This window comes from Acipenser ruthenus, chromosome 27 (genome assembly GCF_902713425.1).
Source record: "Acipenser ruthenus chromosome 27, fAciRut3.2 maternal haplotype, whole genome shotgun sequence".
Lineage (NCBI taxonomy): Eukaryota > Metazoa > Chordata > Actinopteri > Acipenseriformes > Acipenseridae > Acipenser > Acipenser ruthenus.
In genome coordinates, this window is record NC_081215.1 from 23,361,071 (window position 1) to 23,388,925 (window position 27,855).

At 36.0% G+C, this 27,855-nt stretch overlaps 1 protein-coding gene and 2 non-coding genes across 5 annotated transcripts; all 3 read right to left on the reverse strand.

Moving 5' to 3' along the window:
* LOC117432251 (cytoskeleton-associated protein 5-like) lies at window positions 1-27,744 on the reverse strand. Of its 3 annotated transcripts, none has more exons than XM_034053883.3 (45): window positions 27,603-27,744; window positions 23,015-23,099; window positions 22,460-22,653; window positions 22,126-22,332; window positions 21,716-21,887; window positions 21,469-21,595; window positions 20,919-21,019; window positions 20,210-20,323; window positions 20,003-20,107; window positions 19,340-19,429; window positions 16,859-17,023; window positions 16,616-16,744; window positions 16,203-16,361; window positions 15,920-16,021; window positions 15,622-15,732; window positions 15,089-15,181; window positions 14,809-14,994; window positions 14,522-14,616; window positions 14,230-14,287; window positions 13,700-13,825; window positions 13,138-13,274; window positions 12,573-12,747; window positions 12,112-12,225; window positions 11,739-11,867; window positions 11,460-11,654; window positions 11,173-11,296; window positions 10,844-10,956; window positions 10,207-10,305; window positions 9,769-9,894; window positions 9,488-9,637; window positions 8,987-9,190; window positions 8,563-8,698; window positions 8,260-8,453; window positions 7,980-8,152; window positions 5,776-5,949; window positions 5,335-5,455; window positions 4,620-4,799; window positions 4,076-4,263; window positions 3,801-3,876; window positions 3,471-3,659; window positions 3,136-3,273; window positions 2,663-2,746; window positions 1,327-1,489; window positions 1,041-1,192; window positions 1-727 (listed from the first exon to the last, which is right to left on the reverse strand). In XM_034053883.3, the coding sequence occupies exons 2-45, from the start codon at window positions 23,069-23,071 to the stop codon at window positions 485-487; spliced, it is 6,168 nt and encodes a 2,055-aa protein (XP_033909774.3). In that variant the 5' UTR covers window positions 23,072-23,099; window positions 27,603-27,744; the 3' UTR covers window positions 1-484. The 3 variants fall into 3 exon arrangements, with proteins under 3 accessions (XP_033909774.3, XP_033909773.3, XP_058858222.1); XM_034053882.3 differs by lacking the exon at window positions 27,603-27,744 and adding an exon at window positions 25,416-25,509; XM_059002239.1 differs by lacking the exon at window positions 10,207-10,305.
* LOC117432480 (small nucleolar RNA SNORD67) lies at window positions 4,342-4,452 on the reverse strand. Its single transcript, XR_004548795.1, has one exon. It is a non-coding gene; the product is annotated as a small nucleolar RNA SNORD67 (small nucleolar RNA).
* Window positions 8,787-8,899, reverse strand: LOC117432479 (small nucleolar RNA SNORD67). Its single transcript, XR_004548794.1, has one exon. It is a non-coding gene; the product is annotated as a small nucleolar RNA SNORD67 (small nucleolar RNA).
* Window positions 27,745-27,855: the final 111 nt, after the last annotated feature.

Sequence of the window (27,855 nt, forward strand, 5' to 3'; positions counted from 1 at the left end):
TAACTAGTTAACGCAACCTTTATTTACAAAACATTTATTGCTTCATGCCATGCTTCATGACTCCTTCATAAAAACCAATGCTTCAAGTTTTACATGTACAGGAGTTCACAAAAGGAAAAAAAGCAAGCTAACAGTTAACATTCTAGCTTTAAGAGCTCTGGACAGAAATGAGATAAAACATCTTGCTAATGATCTTGAAAAAGATAAGTTGAAACAGCTAAGAGACAAAGTACATTAATATTACCACAGTTTCCACAGAGAAACTGTACACTAAAACTAGAACATGACATTTTTGAATGCTCAAGTGGTTAGGAAGCCTGATGTATGTACAATTAATTGTGCCACAACACTTAACAGAAAAAAAAGTAGTCCACTGTATTATACATGAAACATATGTTTGTTTATACACACCAAGGCCCAAAAAAGGCGGCCAGTAGCTATGAAGGTATCTGCTTTAGGTAAGTGAGCGAGGCTGAAAGTGGTTTTATTTGCGGTTGCTCTTTATTCTTTCTAGCCTCTTTTTCAAGTCATCGAGGTTGGTGGCAGAGGATGTGGTACTCGTGCTGCTCTGCGTGTGCGACTGGTTAGATTCAAGTTCCTGATGGTAATGTTCTCGGGACTCCTTTAGTTGTGAGAGTTTACTGTGCAGCATGTCTGTTGAGGAGGCGACCGCGGGGGCCGACAGCTTTGAAAGCGAAGATGTAAGAGGTGGCCTCTCATCTTGTTGCTGTGATGGGGAAGAGAAAAAAAGTTTGATTGCAGCAATACACCCCCTGCCCCCACAAATACTGATTACATTGATCACATGTGAATACCCAATGAAACTGTATACAATGCATCTCGCAATTAATTGTGGAAAGTTAATGGCAGTCAGTAAGTGCAAAATCAGTTTGCTGTATTATTTAAAAGCTATTCATTGTCTTGCTAACACCATAAGTCCGTTATTTAATCTCTGTAAAAGCCAACTTGGTTTTGATGAGAATCTGTTGCTACAGGGCTATAAAATGATGCCACGGAGGTGAATCAAAACAAGTGAATACCTTTGAATTGTTTTCTAGGCCGTGCCGCTGCCGGAGAATCTTTAACCTCTCCAGATACACGGCAGGTTTAACCTCCTCTCCGTTGGTAGTGATTGATGGTGCAGTAGTTGTTGAGCTGGGCACAAATGTATCGGCACTTTGTGGGCTAATTCCTGTTTATAAAGGAAACAGCACATTTAGAAAGAATCCAACTTTCAGATGAGATCCAGCTGAAAAAAGTGCATTTAACTGCATAAACAAATCATCTTGTAAGGATGCTACTGTTTTTGTGCAGTCATAGCTTTACCTGAACTTGAGGACTGAACTCTTCCTTTGCCCTCTCTTTCCAACTCTATCATCCGGAGACCTCGTTCTACATAGCTCTGGAAGAACTGGGAGGTGTTTTTCAAGAAGGGATCGATATCTGCATCCGAGTACTTCTGCTTATATTCATAAAGCTCTGTTAAACCCTTTAAAAAATAAGTAAGAAGCAGCATTGTGTGTTAGTAAGGATTTGTTCAAATACAATACAAATTTTAAATCTAAAAGAGCTGAGAATTTGGGGTTACACAGGTCCAGCATCTCTAGGCACAGATATCAATGCAACATGTGTACTTCAGGTGTTGAAGCTAGATAAAGTAAATAAACAGATGGAACAATTAGAGGAAACAACCCCAATTTACAGAGAGACAAATTAAATAAATAAAAAAACACAACACAACACACACCACTATCCCAGGACAGAATTTCTGGAAATAAATTCTTGCCTATATCCTTACTCAAGATGACCATGTTTTTTCTATTGTATTTTTGGTCAGAAGGAGGAACAACTCACCTCATCTGAAGACTGGAGATGAAAAAAGACAATGTAAAAAGATGGCTTATCTGAAAAATGTTCTTCGTTTTGTTTATACTTCCCCTCAGGACTTGACGATTTCCCATGAAATTGGTTATGGAGATGTATCATGAATTGTATGATTGCAGGTATAATAGTTTAATTTTATTTGAATAAACTCAGAAATCGTACGAAATCTATAGTAAAATGCCTGCACCTCCACGAGTCATTACTTTAATTGTATACTTTCCCACCTCAAGCATAAGTAGTGTGCTATACCTTTATAAAGGTAATAACTAAAACTTCTTAAATGTTTTAGAAAGTTAATTTAAAAAAACAACAACTAAAATTAACTTCCAAAGTTTTTATAAATCATTAGTGCACAGATTAGACAATTTAAATGTACATTAAAAACACAAGTTGAAGTATGATCTGGTATGTGCTGGAAAGATTTTGGTAACTGCCCTCTTTGTATAAAGGGATGTCCAGAGGACTCTGGATAACACTTAAATACAGTCCACCAGTGACACGTTTACTCGCTTGCTTGAGTCAACATTATCAAAACAAATGTTGCTTTGGTGAATCACTGTGCCAAACAAGATCACACAAACTTGATTCTCTTCATGCATGAAACAGTGATGTCAACAGCTTCAACAGCCAGAGCAGGTTGACAGAACAAGTATGAAAGATACCTAATGGTCCATTTATACAATTCATTCACTTTACTAACTGAAGTCAAGCAGTGCTACTGCTGGTGCACTAAAAAGCCAGTTTAAAAAAAAAAAAAAAGACAAAACAGAAAACTTACCTCTTTAGTATTTTCCTTGGAACCTATCTTCTTAAAGATTTCAGCCAGGATGTCACTCACTTTTGATTTAGAAGCCATTTCATCCTACAAAATTTAAGTTATATTTAAGAAATTCTAAGCAGCCCAAGAAAAGTGTTTTGTACTTTGAAAGCTTTATATTGTGCAATCAGTAAAGCCAATGGACAGAGTCTGGAAACACACACAGCAGTGCCCCTCCTACTTTACATGTCATAAGAATTCCTACCACTTGTTTTGCTTTAGGAAAAACTTGTGTTAAGTATGTAAAGGGACATTATTTTCATTCCAATATCTAATAAGTGATTACAAAGACTGTAGATTGCCACAAAGCAGGCAAACCGGTAAACATGAGAACACCTCTATAGCTATTTGACATGAGACACTAATATTAATTCTCTGTTGATGACACAGTACAACTATTGGCTTCAGTGTGCAATATGGACTAGTAGACATACCATTCCGTTGGCTCCTTTTTCTGTTTCTCTGTCAGACTTGGAGCTGGTCTGATCCAAGGAGTGTTTCACAACTCGTCTAAGATGTGTTTCCAGCTCGGATTCATTCTTGTTTTCTATCATGGTCATGTGATCCAAGATCTGTATAAATACAATTAATTGGTATTCAAGACAAATATCTAAAAACAATTCAGGATTAATTAATTATTCATGTTGCTGCTGATTCCTATTTGTAATTAAAACAATATTTATTAATGCTCATCTTTCATCCACTAAAACTTTAAAGTAGTTTCTTCAAAAAAAACAAAAAATACTTCAATTAGTTTCCTCAGATATACCTTTGGTCCCGTCAATCTGCAGAGAGTGTGCAGCAGTGTTTTAAGGGTCCTCAGTGGAATATCACTTTTTAGTTGTTTTAACTTATCCTTTGGAAATATTTTCATAAAGTTGTGTATGTCCAGAAGGATTCGGTCTAGATTTATGTTATTAACAGACTCTGGAAGGAGTCGAACCATACGCCACAGACACTAAAAAAAAAAAAAAAAATTGTTAGTGGGGAACATCATGGTTTATACAAACTCCTTTTAAAAGTCACAATACAGCAATCAGTTTATATTTAAAAAAATATATATATATTTTATATATAAAAAAGCAAAGCGACAGATTACCTTCATGACTAGTTCTGAAAACTTTGGCGAGCTTGCAGTGGCAAGGAGGCTGTCTTGTAGAAGCACAAGGAGAGCACTATAAAAAACCAGAATGTAAATAATGAAGTGTTAATAAAAACAGCCTTCATGTTTATTTCATTTATTTTTTTAAATTTTTTTATTATTTTTTTTTTTTAAACATGGGATTTTCAAAAGGAATGTCCTTTTTTGGATATTATGCTCTATTTGGGGTGGGGTACAGGGCAAAAAGAAAGACAAGATGAATCATCTCTTACCTTAATATGTTGGTCTGATCTGACTTTTCTAAAACTTTAACAACAAGCAAATTGACAGATCTGATGAGCTGCTGCCCATCTTCCAAGTCCTCCACTCGAGAATCTAACATTAAAGTTATCAGTCCGTGCATCAAGTCTTTCAGCACTCCCATTGATGCCTCCCGTGCCAGCATTTCCATCTGGAATAGCTTTAAAAAAAAAAAAAAAAAAAAAAAGAGCAAAGCAGGAGCCATCAGTTAAGAACACAAATAGCTTCCAATACAAGTCTTGTGTCAGGTGGCCCCTGTGCACTTTGGTCTGTCATCAGGGATATTCTGATTGAAGTTGCTGTGCCACTGCACTGCTGTTCCAACAGTCTGTGCAACTCATCACTTAGATATATTATGCTACTCAAGTACAGGAAGATAGCCATCTCTGGCAAAATACATAAGCCTTTAGCTCATATTGCATCAGGTCAGTATTGCCGTTAGGTGTACTGTGCAAGTTTAGTTAACATTTCATTTGTCATTCATTAGGGATAAACTGACAAATTGCTAGAACTTACTGAAATCATATTCCCAATAATACAGCTGTAAAGTTTGACAATGTCATCTTTGTCCAGTCTTTCATCAGCCATGTGCGTGCTGTAGATAAGGCGAAGCTGCATAAAGGTTGCAATCAGGAACTGATCAATGTGGCCAGACATAGCTTCTGCTTTATCCTCCTGTCGCAAAACCTCATCAATCTATGGAATCATATGAAGTATATAAGCACATCAATTATACATTTCCCCTACTTTACAATTAAATGCATCCTTACCCATAGTACACGGCAGTGAAATAAATTTGTAAAAAACTATTAAGTAAGTGACAAGAAATGAGTACAGGTATTCCTAAATGGAGACTTACTATATTGCAACTAGTGTATTTTACGAGAGGAGGGGACTGCGAAACAGTCAAGAAATCTAAAATTTATACAGAAACAAAAATCAGATATTCCATATCCATTACAGCTATTGATGTTCTGTGCACTCATGGATGTAATGCAGAATAAGGTTTTGTTTCTCTTAAAACAAAAAATAAATACTTGATAGAGTAGTAGCCACATTAAAATATTGTTTAAAACAGTTAACCAAGTCATTTAATTCAGTTAATTCAAAAGGATGCCCTTATTACAGATAATCAGATGGCCCCTGTGCACTGCTACTACAACAGTCTAAGCAACTCACTCTCTTACCTGCACTGTTTAAAACACATTTTGTAAAGCTCATATTCTCTTACCTGTGCCAAGGCCTGGATACTGGTGTTAATGTCCCCACTAGCTACCTGTGAGACAACAAAATTTATGGTGGAGGCTATACTGTTGTGCATATCATCAAAATGGGGAGAGACAGAACGGATCCTGGAAAAAAAAACAAAAAAAAAAAAATCACTGGTTTGCCATAACCACAGTGCCTACCTTCAAGGTAATTTAAGCTACTGAAAATGATTGGAAACAATTTATTTCAAACTTAAACTTCCTGGGATTGCCAATGTCAAGACAGCGTGACCTTGTCCATGTCCATTAACATACTGAAAACAGGCATCATAAGTTTTATAGAATTATTGTAGTCAAGTTAATCCTTCCAAGATTGAATGGAATCCAAGATATTCTGTAATTTATTCCTCTTTTTAAAACATGCAGTCTCATCTACATCTGTTTTCTTCCACAATATTACTTACTTGGGCTCTGGTATTAAGACAGGCTCCAAGAGTTCATCAAGTTTATGCTGTACCAAATCTGGCATCTCACTGACTCTAGTATGATCATTTTCAATGATATCAAGGTCTAACTGGAACTCTCTTGGAATTGAAGGAGAAGATTGCTCCGGATGTGCATTCTGAGATCTGTATTGGCTGTTGAAGAGACAATACATTAGTTTTAAAATACATAGAATGTGTTAAGACTGATGAATGCAGAAAAAGGACAGACTTGTTTCAACTTTGCAAAAATGGATTCAGCAGTAAAATCACTTAAAAAAAGGCTGTTTACAAAGCAATATTCTGAACCTTAAATAGTATTGTCAAGCCATTCTTACTGCCATAAAACGTCACTACTTTAAATACTTACATTCTATAGGTATGATACATTATTCTGTCCATGGGAAAGCAGCGAAAAGTCAGAAAGCACACTTAGAAAGAGCACATGCTGGTAGAAGATTACAAGCAGATGTGAACAATGGAATGTTAAAGTGGTCGGCTGACGGCACACGCTTTGGAGGACAGTGTGTGCTCGTCTTCGCCGCTCCCGAGTCAGCGCGGGGGTTGTAGCGGTGAGCTGAGCTAAAAAAAAATAATTGGACACTATTCGAGAAAACTACAAAACTAAAATTGGCGACTACTAAATTAAAAAAAAAGTAGTGACACTAAGGCCTAAGCGTAATCATTTGAATGGCATCACAACAGGGGGGGGGGAGAAATACATTTAAATGACTTGGAAAGTTGAAAGTAAAATGGATGACAACTAAACTACATCTATGGCCAAAAGTTTTGTATTAGCTAGTATTGACAATAATTATATATTTTTTTGCCAAAATCGACGATTAATAAATCTATGTTTATTTTAATGGGTTAAAAAAAAAAAAAAAAAAGAAGACCTTTATGCTTTAAAAAAAAAAAAAAAAAAGACATGCCATTGAGAAACGTCTCATTTTGCAAAACCTCTATCATATTCAACATGCAACAAAACCATGGTTACCAACATTCTAACTGAAATAACATTTGGTCACAGCGGAGCTATACATTGTAAAGATAGATCCTACAAAAATGTAAAGATTGTCTCAAATAAACCGTAGAAAACGCAGCATATAAGTGTAATACACAGACTTTCATAGCATACATTTGAGTAAAATATGCACAGGACAAAACGTTAGGATAGTTAAACAGAACTAACTTGCATTACTTATTCGGAGTCTGAGCTCCCCCCTCGCCTGCTTCAGCACAGCTGGACTCTGAGTAACTGGAAGGCAGGGCAGACGGGCCCGCTTCATTCTGTCGCGGAGACCGCGGGTCAGGGTATTGTGCACAATGCTAATTAAATGTTTTCCTCTGCCCCCATTTTCAAATCAATCAAGTAACTGTCACTGTATACCTATAACAAAAGCTTACATATACCTTAACCTGCTAATTTCAAAGTAGGAGCTTTGAATGACAGGCGCTGTAGCTGCCAAATGAAAGTGCACAGTTGGTGCAGATCTTGATTGACAGACAGTCATTTAAACGAATGAGCACATTCTAGCACTGCTTCAGGTCAACGAGATCTGTCAGAACAGGATGAAATGACACAGTGAAACTACAGTAGCCTACAAAAGGACCACCGAGATGACAGACAGTGACAGCAACAGCGACCCCTAGCCATTCAGAACAGAATGGAGACGGGACAGACAGCAAGTATGAAAACTACACAAACTAGAGATGATTTCTATATTTTATTTTGATACCAAAAATATAGCGAATGGTTTTACCAACGTTTATCCTAAGTAAATTTTAGTCACTCATTAGTTTTACCGATTAAATATCAAAGTAGCAAGCCTATATATATATGTCTTTGCTCAAAAGGAGCAAACTTCCCTATCTATATAAAAACTATATGAACATAATTTAGAAATCAATTTATCATGCAATCAAAGAAACTACAAAATGATATTGCAAGTTACTGGGAGCCATAATAGTAGAACAGTATTTCAGGTTAGATTTTGAAATGTCACATATACTTCACAAAAAACTGACAAAGCAGTATGTAATTAAATAGGTTACCGTAATAGTATTGAGCAGGTTCAGTTCAACTTTATGAAGCAAAAGGAGTTACTTCTAAAACCTTTGGCCATAACTGTAGAAGACAAAGTAATTATACTGATTTCCTCCTTAAATGTAAGTAATTTACATACTTTAATTTTGAAGGTACTTCATCCAAGGGTGGCCTCCGCATTAAACTGGCATTAGGATTTCCTCCTTGTGATCTCTGTGGTTTTTCCTCTACTTGTTTAACAGGTGCAGCTGCTGGTTTCTTGGCAGAACGTTTAATTCTTTCTTCCAACATACTCATCTCCTTCTCTGAAAGCTGGTGATCAAAAGTAATTTATTCACAGACATGCCTTTTGAAGCTCTGGTATACATTTAAAATGGACAGTTGGTGTAGACGTTGATCCTAAATGTAATTGTACTTACATTTCCAATTAGTTTGAAAACCTGGTCTCCACAGACGTTATATGCAACAACTACAGTGTTAAGGGCGGCATTACGAACAGAGTTGTCCCGATCTCCAATATGAACTGCAATTTCTTTAAGTGCTTTTGCTGCTGTAGGCTGGCAAACATGCATCCCATAGGATTCAATTAAACAGCCCAGTTCCTCCAGACATTCTTTAAAATAAAAAAGGGGGGTGGGGTCAGAGAATTGGTTAGACAACAGTTTAAAATCTTGGTACACATGGAGTTGTATGTTCGATATACAGTATTGTTAGCAACTTACCAGCTCGCTGTTTTGAGTTCTTTGATTTTGTCCCATCCATTAGGAAGGTGAAAACCTTGCTTGCAGGATAGACCTTACACATCATATTGAGAAGTGCACGCACATCTTTACGAACAACATCTTTTGATTCTCCAACCTTGACAGAAAAACACATTTCGATGTAAAGCCAAAACAGCATGTGATGAATGAAATAACAGAAAGCAACTGAAAGGGTCTGCTTTCACTCAGAGTCAGATGGCCCCTGTGCACATTGGTCTGTCATCAGGGATAGTCGGATTGAAGCTGCTGTACCACTGCACTGCTGCTCCAACAATCTGTGCAACTCATCACTCTCATTTGTAGGAATTATACACAGCAAATAAGTAAAACCTAATTTACACATTTGGATGGAAGCAAAAAAAAAAAAAAAAAAGAAACCACGTACCTTAAGTACAAGGTATGGGATGAAGGAAGAAGCCTCATATTCATTAAGGTGATAGTTCTCTCTGCTCAACATTGTGAAGAGCATCTTCAGGTATTCCAAGGCCTTCATAAGGACACTGGTGTTGGTGTCAAAGAACCGCAGAGTAAACCACTTCAGAACCAGGTCCAAGCAGCTTATAGTGGCATCTTTTTCATCTTCCAAGTGCTATTTAAACAAAAGTCGAAATCATTTGAAAAAACCAATTCTACCACTGATCTACTGTACTGTGAAAAGTCAAAATTTACTTTAAAACAATTACCCAATCTGGGGTATGAACAATACTTAAAATATCAATTTAGCATTGATTTTTCCACCATTAAAGTGGTTGATGTTCAAAATGCAATGCCTTTCAACACTATTAAATTAACTGTAAACTGTCCCAATGTGCATGCTGCCAAATGATTTCTAGGTTCTCGTTATTAAAGAATATATTCAAGTATATTTATCATCACACAACACTACCTCAATCATAGCTGTTAAAGCTTTGATGTGATGCTGGAAATCCAAATGGAAGAGCTCGTCCTGTAACCACTTTGCTGAACAGCCTGACATCTGAGTTTTCAACTGCTCAATGTACTCATCTCGAGGAGTAGTAAAGTTCCACTTAAGGACCTAAAAAAGGAAAGATTTACATCACCTTTTAAATTCCAAGGACATTGTCAATTGTACATTCAAGGAAGGGGACGAGAAAAAAAAAGGACCAATACAATTTTGCTTAGCAAGTTTTTAAAATATAGGTTTACCTTCAATCCTTTTTCATCCTTTATTCTCTGTTCTTTTCCATTGGGAACATGGGTGAAAATGGGACCAGATTTGTCCTCCTCTTCCTTGGCATTTGATTTGATTGGTGCTTTCTTACCAATGACACCCTAGAAACAATATAAAAGAATTATACATTATAGATGAAACAATATGAAAATGACCATGCAATAGGATGGTGAATATAGTATCTGCACTTCATTGACAAAGATTTGTTTAAGTTCTGTGTTGCTCTCCACAAAAAGGAAAACGTGACTTTACACCCATTGGGTGTATGCTGTAAACCAAAAAGATGGTTGTAAGAAAAAAAAAAAATTCTAGTGTTAAAACATTTCCCCAAGTGAAGACAATTCTAAAACCAGGAAAATAACACCACTATCTTCATGCATAAAGTGGTGTGGCCATCCTCTGTTATGAAGTACCTGTTTACTTGACTTTCCTTTTGTCTGGCTGTTGGGTTTAGAGAGGCTGGTATTAGCCTTTCCCATACTGTCATTAGCATCTGAAGACTGTGAAGTTGTCTACCAAATAAAAAAGTTACCATTGAGTGTATTATTTGTGGCAATATAGCACTTAAGCACATTCTGCAAGTAATGATGCTCAACCATCCATGAGTGTACATTTAAAAACACATATTCAAAACTATTGTTTTTGAAGGCTTAATAGTAAGTAAGACAGGGAGGACAATGTATGTTGTAAAAAAACTGCTGGGAATCTCGGGTTCTACTTGAAAGAACTAAATAGCTTGAATCATGTTTCTGGGACCTAAATCGAGAAACAATGTTTACATAAAATAATCAGTCATCCATCCATCGTATTTATTGTGGTGTATACCAGAGGGTTAAGTGGTAAAAACAAATTAGTAAAGCTTTATAAAAAACAAAACAAAAAAAAAACCATATTTTTATATATATATATATATATATATATATATATATATATATATATATATATATATATATACACACACACACACACATACACACATATATAAAAAGAATGAAAAAAGACGACGTTCATAAAGATATTAGCTGTTGGACGGGAGATTCGGGTTCTTACCTTTCCTTTGGCAGCAGCTCCAGCTGATTTGGCTTTCTTGGGATCCTGTTTAGAATCAGGAACACTCACTTCAGATTCATCACATGCTGGAGATAGCTGCGGCTTGGCAGAAGCTACAAAAAGAGACAAGTTATTAAGGTTAATAGCAAAAAAAACACCCACCAACACACCAATGTATATCAAGAGATCCACAAATACGTTCTTATTTCAATGGTGTGTTGTATATATGCAGTAGTATGAGATCAGGTAGTGGAAACACTCAACGTGCAACTTAATACAACGCACCACTGGTAAGACATTTATAAAATGTAAAGCTAGATGTGAAGTACCTGGTGCAGACTTTACACCCCCTGCTGGTTTAGAGTCAGCAGCCTTAACAGGAGCAGCAGGCTTAGCTGGCATGTTGGTCCTGGCTTTTTCCAGCAAAGACACCACCTGGTCCTTGGATGCAGTCTAGTTTAGAGAGGAAAAAATAAAAAATAAAAAATATATATGTTTGAATGGTTTAAGAAAGGGGAATTTTTTACAATCCATATAATGCGATTTCAAAATTAACTGCATTTTATGAAGCATCTTTGGTTTCTATCGTCATAAAGCAGATTTTAAATGGCAGTACCTTTAGTTTACTTGTAGCCTTAAACATTTTTTCATATCCAAGGTGCATCATGAATGTTGGAAGAGCTTCCTGAGCTTTCTTTCTTACATCCCCATTCCTGTCTTCTAGACAGGAGTACAGGTGGGGCACACATAGCATGAGGTCTGGGGGCACAGTGCGTAGTGTGGGCAGCTTATCTGCCAGCCAACCTAAAACCTGTTGCAGGGGATAATATGAAATAATTTAATATCTTATCAATATTTAAAATGTAAAAAATCTAAGAATTGTAATGCATCTTACCTCCTGCCTCAAGAAGGGATTTTCCTTCTTCAGTTCCTCAGACAGATCCTCTCCTTCCAACCACTCCTTCATTCCCGTTTGTTCAACCCAGGCATTGAGTGTTGCGAGGGCAGCAGCTCGAACATTACTCTGCAATACAGTACAAAGCATTGTTCTGAGGTCTTAGTTACATCATTAAATTCAAATTCAATAAAAAACAGCAGACAAAACGACAAGCACATTACATCTTATATTTTTCCTTTAAAAGGGAACAATCAGACCATTTGAGCTCCAACTACAGATACCAATTACAAATTATGTGGTTGTCATTTTATTTAAAAGCACAACAATATTTTTGCAATATATTAATTGCCTTTGAAGTTGCACAAGTTACCTTGCTGTCCCCCAGCACTGTTATAATAGGAATCCCAAGATTCTTAACATGTTGTTTGATGTTGGGGCCCATGGCTGTAGCTATCTGTTGCAGGATCGTCAGTGTTTGTTGTAGCTTAAAAGAGAAAAGCACAGAATTTAAGGAATTTGGCAAACCTGATCTAAATAAATACACTGAAAATAACTAACACGAGACTGTCATGTATTTAGGTATATCCCTAAACACATTCTAAATTGGATTTTATGACTACGGTAATACAGGCCATATCATCCCCAGCCAGCACTGTAGCTGTGGTGTGATATTTCATAAAGTGCAAGATGCCAAGCTTCCAATGACCCGCTTGTGACTTAACTGGATCTTGCTAGAAAAGTCAAAGTTCCACAAATAATGCAAGGTGTCTAGTACAGTAAACCAGCAGATAATCACAAACATTGCATTTAGAAATATTGCAGATATTGTACCAGAATCTTATTGGAGTCCCCAAGACGCGCTTTCAGTGCTATAGGAAGCTCTCCGATATTTGGCTGAATAAATTTGGCCTCATTAATCACAGCCGCTACTTCATCCAGTCCCTCCTTTCTGATCTTCCAGTTCTTATCACTCATCTTTGACACCATATCAGAAGTAATTTTTTCGCTGAAATAAAACAACAACTGATTCAACCCAAATAAATAGGAGGGTTAGGCTTACTAAATGCTTTAGTAACTCCTTCAGCGCAAAGTAGCATTACAGAAAGATACATCACTATGTGAATTATACCAACTTGAACACTAAATGCATCTGTAAACCCTAGAGTTATTCAGCCAATATAAAAAAAGGGGGCCAATACAATAAACTTTTAGCAAGGGGCCATTAGATTGTCATGATTGAGTCATGTTATCATCTGGTTTATTGCTCAATGTTAGAAAGATCATTTTTATATGTATTGAGAAAACTGGGAGTAATATGAAAACTATTGAACAGAATCCCAGATACTGAAAATACAGAATGCATTTTGTCATGCAAAACTAGTGAAATAAGACAAACCCAATATCAGATCTTGGCAAGAGATCCATGACATCATTTCCACCTTCCTCATCTGGTTCCTCTGCCTCCTCATTTTCATCCTGACCTCCCTTCTTGATGGAACCCCGAAAGGGAGCTGGGGGTGTCTGGCCTTGCATCTGGTACACAAATATGCCAACATTCATCAGAATACATTTGAAAACAGTTGCTGGTAAACAGTCACGTAACTGCCCAACAATGGATTGTCTTACTATTGTATTTTTTTTTTTTTTTTTTTTTAAAGTCCCTCAGATATAGCAGCAAACGATCAATCAAATTAAACCAATTATTAAATATTGCATTATCCACTCATAAAAGTATTGGAAATAGAGTTATAGCAGCAGCAATTTCACAAAAAAACTATTTTATTTGAAGACAACTGCAGTGCAGAAAAAATATCCAGATTCAAGATGCAAAAAGGCTATGCTTTATTAAGCCACTAGATGACACACAGGTTTTCTGTTAAGGCAAGTTATCAAGTCTGAAGACAATTTAACAGAGATCTAATATCCACAGATATCTAAAGGGTACATGTGAACCTTACCTTTTCAAATTCTGCATCAATTTGCGTTAGCAACGCTGGCTTTTCATCTTCAAAGAACATACGGAGGGGGGCACCCATGTACAGGAACATTACACCCAGCAAAGCTATAGCAGAAGTTCGTACAGCCTATAGGAAAGTATACAACTTATGAGTTAGTAAGTTAAAAGCATTAAGACTAAAAGAAAATGTGTACTTATGTACACTGACAATTGGTAGAATTTTCTTTAATCAGTTTGGGTTATATCAAGTTCAAAAACAGCTTGTGTCTACAACACATTTTTATCCACATTTAATTAAACACAATTAATTTCAATAGGCAAATCACAGATGCAAAGGCAATTCCTCCAGGGCAGTGTTGAGGTATAAATGATGATTAGAAGGAGACAGCATTTTCTATGTGTACCCACTGAAGTTTGTAACGAACTGCACAGAATTAAACAAAAATGAATGGCAAAGATATTCAACTTGTCATATAAAAATTACTTGTAACCAGCTTCATCAGCATTAAATAAAGGAAATCTAGTACTTACAGGATTAGTTGCACCCAGGGCAGTCTTGACATTATTAATAAAAGCCTTTACATTTATCCTGTTTAAAACAAATAATGAAATTACAAACTTTGTACCAAAAGGTTATAAAGTGTGGGCTTTAGAAGACAATCACTTTAGCTTCAGTACAATCCATTCCCATCAACCCCATCACATTACGGCCAATACAATCCACTGTTCAAACTCTACTAGGCCAAAAAACATTTAACAGTTAAAACTTTGTTATGTTCCACGAGATCTGTTTCCCCCCCCATAGTGAAAATGTTTAGCTTACCCAGAAAAACCAAATTCTTTCATTGCATTTGCCAACCAGTTTAATGTCTCTGCTTGATTTTTTGGATTCTTCTGTGCAAAAGCCATTGACACAACCTGCAAAACATCATATGAAGAGATTGCATTAAAAAATACTATGAGAGCTATAGATGCATTATCTAATTGATATGTAAATAAAAATGCAAGTTTTACTGTAATTATTACTTCATAAATGTTTGCTATTTTAGGAATCTTCCTGCAATACAAAACTACTATTAAAAGAAAGTGCACAGTTTCTTTAATACTAACATGTTCAGCAGTCCATGGCAATGAGCATGCCTCTCCTATCGCAGTAAGGGCCTCTTTGGATTTAATTCCACACTTCACATCCCCTATTTTGTCAACCAAACACTCCAGAACAACAAGTGCAGAGGTTTTTGAGAAGTTTCCTTTTACAGCAATCAGTCCAACAATATGAAGCTTCATCTGCATCACCTATAAAAAAAAAAAAAAACACACATTAATTCTAGAAGCATTCAATCCAGTGTATACATGAGGTATACAAGGATAACCCCACCCTTCACAGTACCTGAAAGTTAGTCTCTTTCCAGCCTGGTTTCTTTGCCAGCATCCGAACCAGGGCCTGGCAGGGCATCTCACTTTTCTCCATCTGTTCCACTGCCTGAGAAAGAACCAAAATTATAGAACAAAAAAAGTTTACTGGATTAAAAGTTAAATTCAAAATCAGATACAAAGTATACAAGTTCATATTACATTGGCAACTGAATTGACAAAGCATGTTATAAAAAAAAAAAAAGGTAGTTGGTTTGCTTTATTGGGTTACATAATTTAAGATTTCTTAACAGCATGCAGAAAATACCAATACAGACTAAAAATAAAGTTCTAGATTAACAGCTAGTTTCACATACCCCATTTAGAACTAACCTTGGACTACACAATGTTAATTTAGGTAAGGTATTCCAAGACTAGAGCTAAATCAAAGTCTGTGAAACTAGCTGTAAAGAGATGAAAATGTGTATATGGCTCCACATTATGAAAACTGTACTGCTCATTAGTTTCAGCAGCATGGGTGGCTTGCAACTTCAAAAATCATTACATTACCTTCTGGAACTCCTCCATACTAGCCAGCCTTTCCTTCCAGTTACCACTGTCCAAAAGCTGCATACAGGATGCAGGAAGCACAGCTGAAGCCTTCTCTTCACATGCCTCATCCTGTGGAACACATAAAATTAAATGTCTTCAGGTCATAAAAGCTCACAGGTTTGTTTTCTATGAAAAAAAATTCTACTGGCAAATTAAAACAAACAAACAAAGTTTTTTTTGTTTTTTTTAATGACCTACTATAATGTAAATGCTTGAATTGTGTTAGATATAATTGTTCCATCCATTAGCTACTTACAGAAAGTTCAGTCTCCACCACATCTTTAGTCTCAACAGGTGCTTTCTTCCCTTTCGCACCAGCTCCTCCTGCTACTTTTCCCTTCTTGGGAGGCCCACCAGGCTAACATTGAGAACAAGCAAGCAGTTAACATCCATATTGATGCAAAACAAACTGGAAGTTACATCAAAAAGGACCCACAATTAAAGCAAAACATGTCCATGTTCCATAACCTGCCAAATAGTTATTAATTTGGATATCTGTAAACACCCACTACCAAGGTACATTTGCGGTATATTCTCACCTTGGCCACCGGAGCTTTTTTTTGAGGGGCTGCAGGTTTTGCAGGTGGAGCCTCAGCTACTGGTGCAGTCTTTGTGGCAGACTTAGCATCTTTTTTTTCTGCTCCACCAGCCACTTTCTTTCCACCAGCTAACTCAATTTTCTCAGCACACTCTTTAATCTAGAAAGAGATTAAACATTATTCAACCAAAACAAACACTGAATACAGGGATTCTGCATCATATTAAGTTCCAACAGACAAAAAAAATGTAAATAAATAAAAAGCCTACAGGGTATCATCATTTATTACTTAACAGGAAGTTTGCATGCATATCTAGAATCCATAAAAAAAAAAAAAAAGTATTCAGTTGTATTTAAAGTGATCCTCTACAATGGTTTTGAGCACTGCAGGGAAGGGTCTTTTACTAATCTTACCCTGTCAAGTTTGAGCTTATCAACATCAGCCAGGAATGGATTCACAGCTTTTTCTCCAACCACTTTCAATGCAGTACCGAGTGCTTCAAAAGCAGCATCTCGGACCTCAGGGGCTGAATCATTAATTTGCTGTAAGGGATGGCAACACATTAGAAACGAATTCCTAAAGCAATTAAGACATCTTTCATAATAATAAAAAATGTTGTTAAAATTCTTACTTCTACAAATTAAGCAATGTCATACCTTCAGCAGTGCAGCACAAAACGGTTTCAAGAGACTTTTTGGCAATGTGGAGGGGGTGCAGTGGCGAAAGCTTCTTGACAGAAATAAAGATGACTGCTGTTTGATTGAAGGATTTTTGTTGTCCATCACAGCCAGTACATCTTCAGAAACATTCTGCAATGTAGTCTATAAAAAAAAATAACAAAAACACATCTAGGAGTTTGCTGCTGCTAACAGATGGCCACCAAGTGTAATTGACATACTATAAAGCTTGCAATTTACTGATCAGTTCAGACCACAAGGGTACAGATTAGTCGAATAGCATATTACATATTCGAGTACATGAAAAAAGCCTTCTATATTAGCTCTAGTAGAAACAAAACAAGCCTTTAAATGCAGACGCTTAAGTGTTAAATCAGTCTTAAACCTCAAGTCAAACATTGTTATTTGCATAATAAACGGATGGACCCTAATTAATTATGCAATGCTTGTAACAACAAAATTCTACAATAAGTGTTTTTTTTGTTTGAAATTGTTGCCTTGTTTTCAGCTAATGTGAACAGATCCCCACTTGAGTTCCCCTACAATGACTGCACACAGCAGCTTCTGTGCTGTTGCTAGGTAGTGAAACAGTTTCCAGGAGCACAGCACCAGCAAGCTCATTTTGTAAACAGAAAAAAAATTTAACATATACAGCAAGTGCTAAAAGAAAACAGCCAAACATGGGTAACATTGAAATTAGAAAGCTAATTTACCTGTATGATGAATATAAGAGTACAACCTGATATTCTCCTTATTTACACATTATTGCATAAACAAAGTAACTTGACACTGATGCATCGTATATCAGTACTCATATGGCTAGTTGTAATTGGTAGTAATGTTAAACTACTGTAATGTATTTTCTATTTTGGCCAGGTTACAACATTTGCACTATTCAGATTTTAAGAATGTTATTTGTTAGAATTAAATAGATGTAGAATATGTAGGTTGTTATGTTACTTTATTCTGAAAACAGCAAAAAATATTATTTTGTACTGTTTTGTACTGCTCAGCATTATGTTACTGTAGCTTTAACTGGAAAAGATACGTGCTGTGACGTTGCTGCTCAACTGTGTCTGGTACAAGTTTCATTGAGCTCTGTATTTTAATTCAGTAAACAAAGGGAAAATCATGTGCCTAAGAAAATAGAGTATTGAATGAAGAAATCACATCTTGGACATTGTTTGTACGGTTTGTGAACCCAACCAGCTTCGAAGGAAGACTAAAACTTAAATTTGACCGGCTTACACGGTTATGCTGTCTGCTTGTAGTAAACTTATGTATTTGCCTTTTATTCTTGGGAACATAAGAGCAGTGACTAAAGTTCAGGTAATCCAATACCTGAAAATGTTGGACCCTGTGTATTTGAATGGGAAACTAGTTCTCTTACATCTATGTAAGGCCCTATGAAATTATTTTTATTTTTAATATAACAACTCAGTTATATTTATATCAATAGTATATATGTTTTAACTACATTTATTTATTAAACATGATCTGATTTTTTATAAAACATTGACAAACAGACCTCGCACTGAAAAATAATTGTTACCATAATTACCATTAGCAGCTTTAACAATAACGTCCCCCACTCTTTAACTGCCTATTTACAGTAAATACTGCACATACCCTCTATTAAAATACAATAAGAACAAATATTTACACTGCTCTACTATTGTGGGGCTGTCAATTGCACATACAGCAATCTACCCATTAAAAAAAAAAAAAAAATAGGAATTGTATTTCAATCCCATTGCACTGAAGCAATATATATCAAGCTTGGGGTTTCTCAGTATTTAAAACAAAGCAAAGCAGATTCATTCATTCAAATTCATTCAAACCCCAAACAGCATTTGCTCCAGTGCAAAGTTTGCACCGCTTGAAATAAAACAAAAGAATTATCATACCAATATAAAATGTAAGCAAACAAGCCATATTTTCTCCAAAATTAATAAACAGCGAATGCTTAACGACGGTGTCTTTTGACTCTGCATTCCAGCCGACAGTTGCAAAATGCACATCATTATTTTGTCACCGTCAGCTGCATACATCCCCTCATCCTCAAATTCTTTGCAGCGTTGTTTAATTGTTATGCGCGATTTAGGCATTTTAGAAACAAATGTCTTCTCTCTTCCATCACAATTTTCATTCCCAAATAACTCGCTACAAAATTATGCACCTAAGCAAGTGCTAGTCAGAGCTTCAGTTTCCCTTCAGAACGTGTCTATAGTAATGGCTGAGCCTTGACAATTACAATTGCAAGTATTTATTTAAAGTATTTTATATAAACCTCCCAATTTAAAAATGGAATTCTATGTTTGCTTTATAATGATTTTTCGTTTTATATTTTCATTTAGTTTTATATGTTGCATTTCGTTTTATTTTGTATTTGCAAAAGACACAGGGCTCTACATATATGTCATCAAAACATATTTCTAGTTTCCCCCCCAACTCACTTACAGTAAGGAAGACAGCATCAATTGCCTCCTGCAAAGCCTGGACCACATTAGGCTTCTTCTCTTTGAATTTTTCCAAAATAGTTGGCACCACCTTAAATTAAAAAATAACTTGCTTACTTTGACTAGTTACTGGAAATGTACAAACTCTACTCCTTTATATCAACATGCAATGCATATTAAAGGATTTTTTATAACTAGGTAGTGCAATTTAACATTTTGCAATGAGAGATGCATCCAATTACCCCCCCCCCCCCCCCCCATCATTCTGTGTTTCTGAAACCAAATGTTACTTTCATATCTTCTACTGAGCTATCATTATTTACTCTAACTATCTATCTATCTATATTTTACACACACGTATACATATACAAACACACAATTAAATTTTTTAGCTTCGATGCTGATTAAAAGGAACATCTGTAAATTATCATTTCAGAATAAAAGCTTTCCTTTAAATAGATATATAGAGGAAATTGAGAAAGTAAAAGGCATTTAGGAGGTTTATTATAAAATTAAATTTCTATCAAAGGTAGTAATTTAGATTTAAAAACATTGTACTTCCCCCTGCTATTTACATAAAGTAAACTAACAAACTACACTAGTCTGTATTAATGTATTTAAAGTAAATCATAGTACAACAAAAATAGGTCAATGTCGAACTTACAAGGCATGCGTATGTCCCAAACTTCTTCCTCAGCCCAGTAGCCAATCCAACAACACATTTTGCTGCTGCTGCAACAAGCATTACATTTGTATCCTTTCCAATAACCTGAAAAATAATGTGAAAATCTTGAGAACAATTCAAAAATGAGTCTAGTATGGAAGAAGTAGATTGTATTATTTTAATCTGCTTGTGTTGACAAATGCATACCTTTTTAAGTGTTCTGACCACATCCCCAAAGTCTCCAGCTTCTATTTTAGGATTTTTAACTAAGATTTCTAAAGCTTCCAGAGCCTCTTTTCTTTCCTGCCATTTCTTTGATTCCTACATTATAGAAAATAAACAACCAGTAAGGCAAATTAATAGGAAAACAGCAGCTGAATAAATAGTTTACATCATAACATTAAGAAATAGATCACATCCTTCTGCTATACTGCAAGTTACAATCTTAGAAAAAAAACATACTTCCTCAAACTATGTACTGCGTTGTTTCATGACCGACATGTCCAAAAGCACTGTGCACAAGTGACTTTCTAGAAATAATTTATTGAAGACGCAGTGTCCTGCAACAAAGCTAATGATTAAGAAACATTTCAGGACAGACAGCCTTGGTCTGTTTACATTTTTCAAAGATGGTACAATAGCAGGGTAGCAAGGCCACCATTGTCTTGAAACTACAAGTCACTATAAACCAAATTGTAGACACCGCAGCAACTACAGATAGGTCAGGAATATTCTACAAGCACCATTCAAAAAAAATTATATATATATTATATATATATATATATATATATATATATATATATATATATATATATATATATATACACACACACACACAACCACATCTTCCAAAATGTAAAAAGTAATTTTATGGGGCAGTCTAATCCCATCCCATCCCAATTTCAACATCACTTACAATTTTTTCATAGAAATCTTTAGGTAATTTCGAAAGAATCTCAACAGCTTCTAGGAGCTCATAAGCATCCACTTCTGGGGGAGCTTCTTCATCTTCATCCCCTTGAGAAGGAACACACAAACCATAGTAATTGACTAGCACAAACAATTACATTCCAAGGCTTAAAAATGTGAAGAGTTATCACCATCAGGAATTCACTTAATGGATACAAGACAGGAAAAAGCATGCACCCTAACAGAAACAGTAAACTACAGGGAAAAGGAGGCATAGTTGACACCTTGTGTCAGAGTGGCAGTAGTAGCATTTCTATAGGTGTCAATGCTACCACCATGGCATGTATTTATGCAATGCCATTACCCAGAATGTAAAATAGCAGGTCCAAATGAATTGCAAGAACATAAATCTGAAGGCTCTTGTCTGTTAATTGAATCCAGGCCAATATGCAATGGAAATTATATGACAGTAACGCTTTTGTTATCTTTCACAGCTGATTTAGAAAACAAACCTGAAAGATAACAAAAGCGTTTATCGTACATTGTATACACCATACCATCAACTCCATCTGAACTTGCTGCCTGTTCAAACTTGGTTTTTAGATCTTGTTGTGAGCGGAGGAATCGTGTCTGTTTTGGGGCTGAAGGTGGCAACTTTACCCATTCTTCTTCCAGCTCTTTAAACTAGAAAGAGAAAGAGCAAACTTTAGATTGCATGAACAATATAAGGGGTGGTGGTATAAATACACCCATTTGGTACCAGTACCAAATTAGTTCACAAATGAATTCTGATATGTCCCTTACCTGTACAGAGTTAATGTTCTGGAGTGGAGGTCGCAGAGCATCTCGAATCCACCTATACATCTCCACCGCTAACAATTTGGCCTCATCTCGAACAGCTTTCTCTCGAGATTCAAACAATTTTGGCAACACTTTGACAATTGGCTTCAATGTAACAATTTTCGAACCAAATTCACTAGAAAGGTGGACAAAAATATATAAAATGAAGCACAAACTAGAAGGAAAAAGCCAATCAAGTCCTGAGGCATAAAGCTACTGCTTTTCATAGATTTAACATTATTTATTGAATTTTAAACTCAGCAGAACTTGCAATAAACAAAATTTAAATTGTGGGGCAGTCTAGTTTCAAGTAAAACCAATTTGCACAATGCTGAAACTTATCTGCATAGGTCATTGCCACAACAGTAACTCACCTGAGTGCTTTCCTTATTGTTTCGATGCACATCACAATAATTTTGGGATTTTTGTTATCCAATCCTTTCAATAGTTCTTCCTGAACTGCCTCTGCCTTTTCTATCTCTATATACATCATGCAGATTTCTAATCCAAGTTCCTTTGCCCGGGCTTTGGGCTGATTAAAAACTTTACATACAACACCAGACACCACCTCTCCGGTAGTTCTAAAACAAAAAAGAAAAGATACAGTAACATGGTTTATTATTTGAGAACCTTAAGGTTAATAACTATTTACAGTAGAAATGCTATGCATTTGTTACTCAGGAAAATAGATTTGCAAGGTTTCCTTACCTTCCAGCCACATGCGCATTTTCAACATAAGCAAGTACCGCTTCCAGACCTTTCAACTGAGCGACAGCATTGGAGTCCGTAACAATTTTTTTTATGAATCCAAGGTACTTTGACCATTCTGGGCTTTTTTCATCATCAATCCTCTGAAATAACTTCAGAGCTTCCTCGTAGCCATGCAATCTTGCTTTCCACAGCTATAAATAGAAAACAAGTGTTCAGTGAAACAAAATAAAACAAAACAAAAAAACCCCACAAAATTCTCTACAGTACAATATGTTACCCATGTCATACCTCATTTAGCCTAAGCATCCTTTGTATTAATTTTAATTTTTATTAAATGCAGCAATTTAAGGTCATGGTCATGTTTGCCTCAGTACATTTCACGAGTATTTGCATATTTAATTTTTGTCCCTGGGCATGCTTGAACAAATTCTATCTAAAGTAGTCAGTAGTTCCTGCATTTTAACATATGAAAAAAACAAAATGTCTAAAAATAAATAAATAAATAAATAAATAAATAAATAAATAAATTAAAAAAAAAAAAAAAAAAATCACCTTGTGTTCACATTTCTGATCAATGGGCAACTTCATCCATTCACTGTCGTCCGCCATGGTGGCAAGTGTTCGCTCAAGTCTACACCTAACAGAAAAATATTCACATGTTAAATTTAACAATAGTTACTGTGTTTGTGTGTTGTAAAGCCCGGGACAGACAGGCGCAGCGTGAGGCATTTTGCCACCTGTATCGCTGACATTGCTTTCATATAGTGTTGGACAGATCAGTGCGGGATGATACCGTTAGTCCCGCGGTACCACTCAAATCGAATCCAGAGTGATTTCTTCTGGCTACCGCGCGGCACCGTTGGTGGATTAACCAACAGCAAAGTGCTGACGACATGTGCTTGGCAGGAAGAATCATGAATGAAACTCTTGTCTACGGAGGTGTCCAAGCACCCTGAAGTGTTTGATCCCTCCCGTATTTCATAAAAAGGACAGGCAAGTCTGTATTTTATAAATCGCCCCTGATAAGCATCCTTCTTGCCTTTTTTATTATTTCTGTACATCACTACTATTTTTACTAAATAACTGGCTTTAAAAGGATATCTTTTCTAACACTTTAATAGTAGGCTACTTGCTGTCAGCAACGTATTGTATGTTTCTTTGGCAAGTTCAGATTGCTCACTTCATACACCTGCATATAGAGGACAGAAACAACATTGAAAATCAAACCAGTTTTAATTCAATAGATTATTTGGGGAACCCTCCAGTTCATAAAATCAATAATCTTCTTTTAATAAGCAATTGAAGCAACCAATGATAGCAGGGATCTCTATTAAACCGCCCATTCATAGAAGAGGGATGCAGTTACAGGGAGTGGCATTAAGGAAGCTTGCTTCACTTCCCAAACTGAGCAGGGGTGAGAGGAGGTGTTGATGTTTGAAAGCTGTTACATTTAAATGTGAGTTTAAAAACATTAATTTACTTAACCATTTTATTTAAAATAAATATATTTTTCGCCCTCACTTATATCCTTATATAAATGCTGTTGTGTCGTCAAGCTAACATGTTCAACACCAAAAATAAAGTGACAGTGTTTGGGTTTTTGCTTTTAATCCCCAGGTTGGCAATATGGTGGTAGGATAATTAAATAACTAGAGAATGCGTAATGATTTGTTAATTGTAATAAGCAGCAACCCAGACTCTTACTTATTTAGAAACTATTGTTGTGGCCTCTGACACTGCAGAAACTAACACAATCGTGCTACTAGACCTAAGGACTTGTACCTTTTGAAAATTGCTAGTCCTTATGTAAACTTACAAATCCTTCTGTGAAGTTCCCAAGTAGGAATTAACAGCTTGTCGGGGTCCCTAAAATATTAATTAGGCTTAAATTTTATTTTCCTAAAAAATGAACTTATAAATGTAGATTTTTTTTTTAAATTAAAACAGGGTTTGTTGATTTAAATCAAGCCTATTTAAATCACTATTTTTTTTCTTTTTAATCATTGATCTAAATAGTTTATTTTACTAACTATTTCATATAATTTTGCAAGGAAAAAAACATGAGAAGTATCTACATCTTAAAGAATAACATTAGGAAAACACAAGCCAAGACAATTGTGTTAAACTGGTAAGAATTCTCTACAGGAGCCCTGATTGTGTGGGCCTCATGCACATTCTATTACATCAGAAAGAAAGCTGTTTATTACACAACACAAACTTTCTTTGAGTAAAGCAATCATGCCTATTGTACTACTTGCAACACTAGGATGTTTTAAGTTGTGATACTGTAAGGAAACAATTTTATAGCAAACAACTATGTAAATTAAAATAATAAATCACCAATCTACATGTAGCAAAAAAATAACAAATCTAATTTAAATTTCAAATCACTCAACTGACAGAAATGAAACACTTAATAATATATATATATATATATATATATATATATATAAGCAATGACCGCTGCATTGTCGGTCTTTAAATAAATGCTACGTCAGTGTTCAAAAAAAAAATTTTGCATAGCAAACAAACCATATCATCTGGCTGTATTTGTTCTGTATTTGTGTACCGTTCTCACCCGGGAGCAGAGCATCAGTAAAGACCCAGCACAGGGCCCTGCTTAGCCTGCGAACCTAAACAACGTAAACACGCTGCAATGCAATCTTGCGAAACACCCTACCCTTTAAAAAAATAATCTAGAAACCTCAACATTCACCAGACTAGAAATTACCAAATGTGATATATACCGCAGGTGTTCAAGCTAACAACAGAGCTACTATTGTTGGTCACAAAAGCACAACCATCTAGCAGGCCCTGAATGCGCAGCAGTGACCAGCTGAATTACTTAATGGCAACAAACACAAACTACAGTGCACTAAGGGGCTTTATATTAACATTGAGTGCTTCCAATGCACAAAAAAAAAATATCAGACAATAGCGTTTATTTACTTACGTTTCTAGTTACACGGGCACCCCGATAATATTTTAGTGCCGAGATATGACCATTTCTCTGAGGTTTGAAACGCCTCCAAGGGCGGAGAAAACGAGGGAGGGGCTCACTCAGCCAAAGACAGTAAGTACATATACAACACAGGGAATAGACTGAAGCTGGCATTTAAACTCTGTCTCCAGCTAGAATTCAACGTTATACAAGCAAAGTGCAAGTACCGGTAAAATGCTAAGTTACTCAAACTGTATTTTCTGCTTCTAAGTAGACAGATCAATCAATTAAGTCAGCAACCCTTTGTTGGAATATAAAATAGTTGTACATAGTCCTACATCGATTCCATGTCTTTTCTCGCTCATCTTTACAATTGTACAAACATTTCTGTCCATCAAAGCGTTCCACCACAAACCGTATGACGAACATTTAGTTTACACCTATGTAAATGCAATCACATACTAAATGTTTCATATCCAGTACTCGGAAGTTGATTTAAATCAAACAACTATATATTATCCGTACAGACTGTATGCTGAAGCAATATTATTATTTATTAGCAGACGCCCTTATCCAGAGCGACTTACAATTGTTACAAGATATCACATTATTTTTACATACAATTACCCATTTATACAGTTGGGTTTTTACTGGAGCAATCTAGGTAAAGTACCTTGCTCAAGGGTACAGCAGCAGTGTCCTACATCTGGGATTGAACCCACGAACCTCTGGTGAAGAGTCCAGAGTCCTAACCACTACTCCACACTGCTGCCCTGTTCCATTTAAGAACTAACCACTAAATCTTTCAAATCAAGTTGTTGATATATGACCCATATACAAGTTTTAAAAACGTCATAATGCGCACCAGCAATCCTGCCCACGTAAATATTGGTGTTTGAAAAACGAAATCAAACAGACTATGGTTGATCGCAGCAAGGCATAGTATCATTACTGTAAGATCAGATATGACAATACTAAACTATTTGCCATTTCCCACGTTGGGATACATACCCAAGGGGACGGAGTCACACATAGTGAGGGTCTGCCACTTTTGTCATGTCCAATTGATTTGCTGAATAAATTCTTCAGCACAAATTCAGTGCATCAATGTAGTAAATACTACATCTTTCACGGCTGAGTGTTTAACGAAGTTCAAATATTGTTTTATATTGGGTACTACTGTATGGTTTAGTGACCCGATTGTTCGCAAATCTAACTGGTGCAGTCAGTGAAATAGAAAAAAAAAAAAAATCTTCAAATGGGAGGGTATGCACTACTGTACTAATACGCAATGTTTTGTTACAGCATTTGCAGTTATTGCATTCATGTAGGCCTCGCTGAAAAGAAGAAAGCATCGCACGTAAAACTACTGTAACTAAAATATTTTAAGTTGTTCTTTAACTGCAACACGGAAGCCATTTCAAAACAATTGCAAAAACCTAATTCTGCAATCACAAAACCATCACCATAGCCTCGACTGTCATGCAACTGTACCCCTGGCGATACACCCTTGGGTGCATGTGAAACACAATCTGGATCAGGATTCCTAACGGGTAATAAATACAGAGTCCCCAGTCTTGACTAAAGACTAAGCATGTCCAGCAATGAGTGTGGTGTTTCGTTATGTACTGCAATGTAATTCCATCGAGTGGAAGTGGGGTATCCACAATGTCACAGCACACATATCCACCGTTAAGTGTATTCAACTTTGCAGACTTAATTAACATTATTTAAGTCCCCGTTTTGGAAACTATCCTGCATGACCACATTGTGTCGTAGATTTGATTGGAATACAGGACGATTAATTGTTTTAGGTAGTTTATTTTCCAACTTTAATTTATATGTATGTTCTGCAATAGAACATAATTGCAAGTTACCGAGATGACATGTCACACACTGGCTAAACCCGATTTTTTTTTTTATACACCTAGTTACTGTGTTTTTGTTTCACAGCTGCCAAGAAACAAAAACTAGGGCGATTCTTTGGCAACAGCTACTTAGACATCAAAACAAAATCATACGCCTTCATTCATAATCGAAGAGATTAACACTGCCATACGTTACAATGAACTGTACTCTTTAAATATATGACTACTGACTGTATGACGTTAATTATTCTGTTTTTTTTTTTTAGACTTCTTGCAAAGAAAAAAAAAACACGTTAGAACGCAGTTTTATCGCATACACAAATGTACTCACCTTTAAAATAATCCAGACTAAATATGGGTTTAAAACGTAAAATATAAATATAATTTCTTCTCCCTCTCTAGCTTTCCGAAATACGTTAACCTTCCTCCTTCGTTTGAAAAAGGTCACAAACCAGTAACCCCCGTAATGATTGGTTTAGAAAGAACGCCGGCATACTGCAATGTGATTGGACAGTTTAAATTCGGGTTAAAACGTCCCTCTGTGTTGAGTTGCACTTCTTAAAGAGAAAGCTACCTATGATTTA

Excerpts from the sequence above, each read along its gene's own strand:
- LOC117432251 (XM_034053883.3), bottom strand. The coding sequence starts at position 23,071 with ATGGCGGACGACAGTGAATGGATGAAGTTGCCCATTGATCAGAAATGT. Across the intron at positions 20,324-20,918 it reads AAGATTTCTATGAAAAAATT|GAATCAAAGAAATGGCAGGA; the intron begins GTAAGTGATGTT and ends TCTATAATGTAG. Across the intron at positions 9,638-9,768 it reads AGGATGAAAAAGGATTGAAG|GTCCTTAAGTGGAACTTTAC; the intron begins GTAAACCTATAT and ends TTCCTTTTTTAG.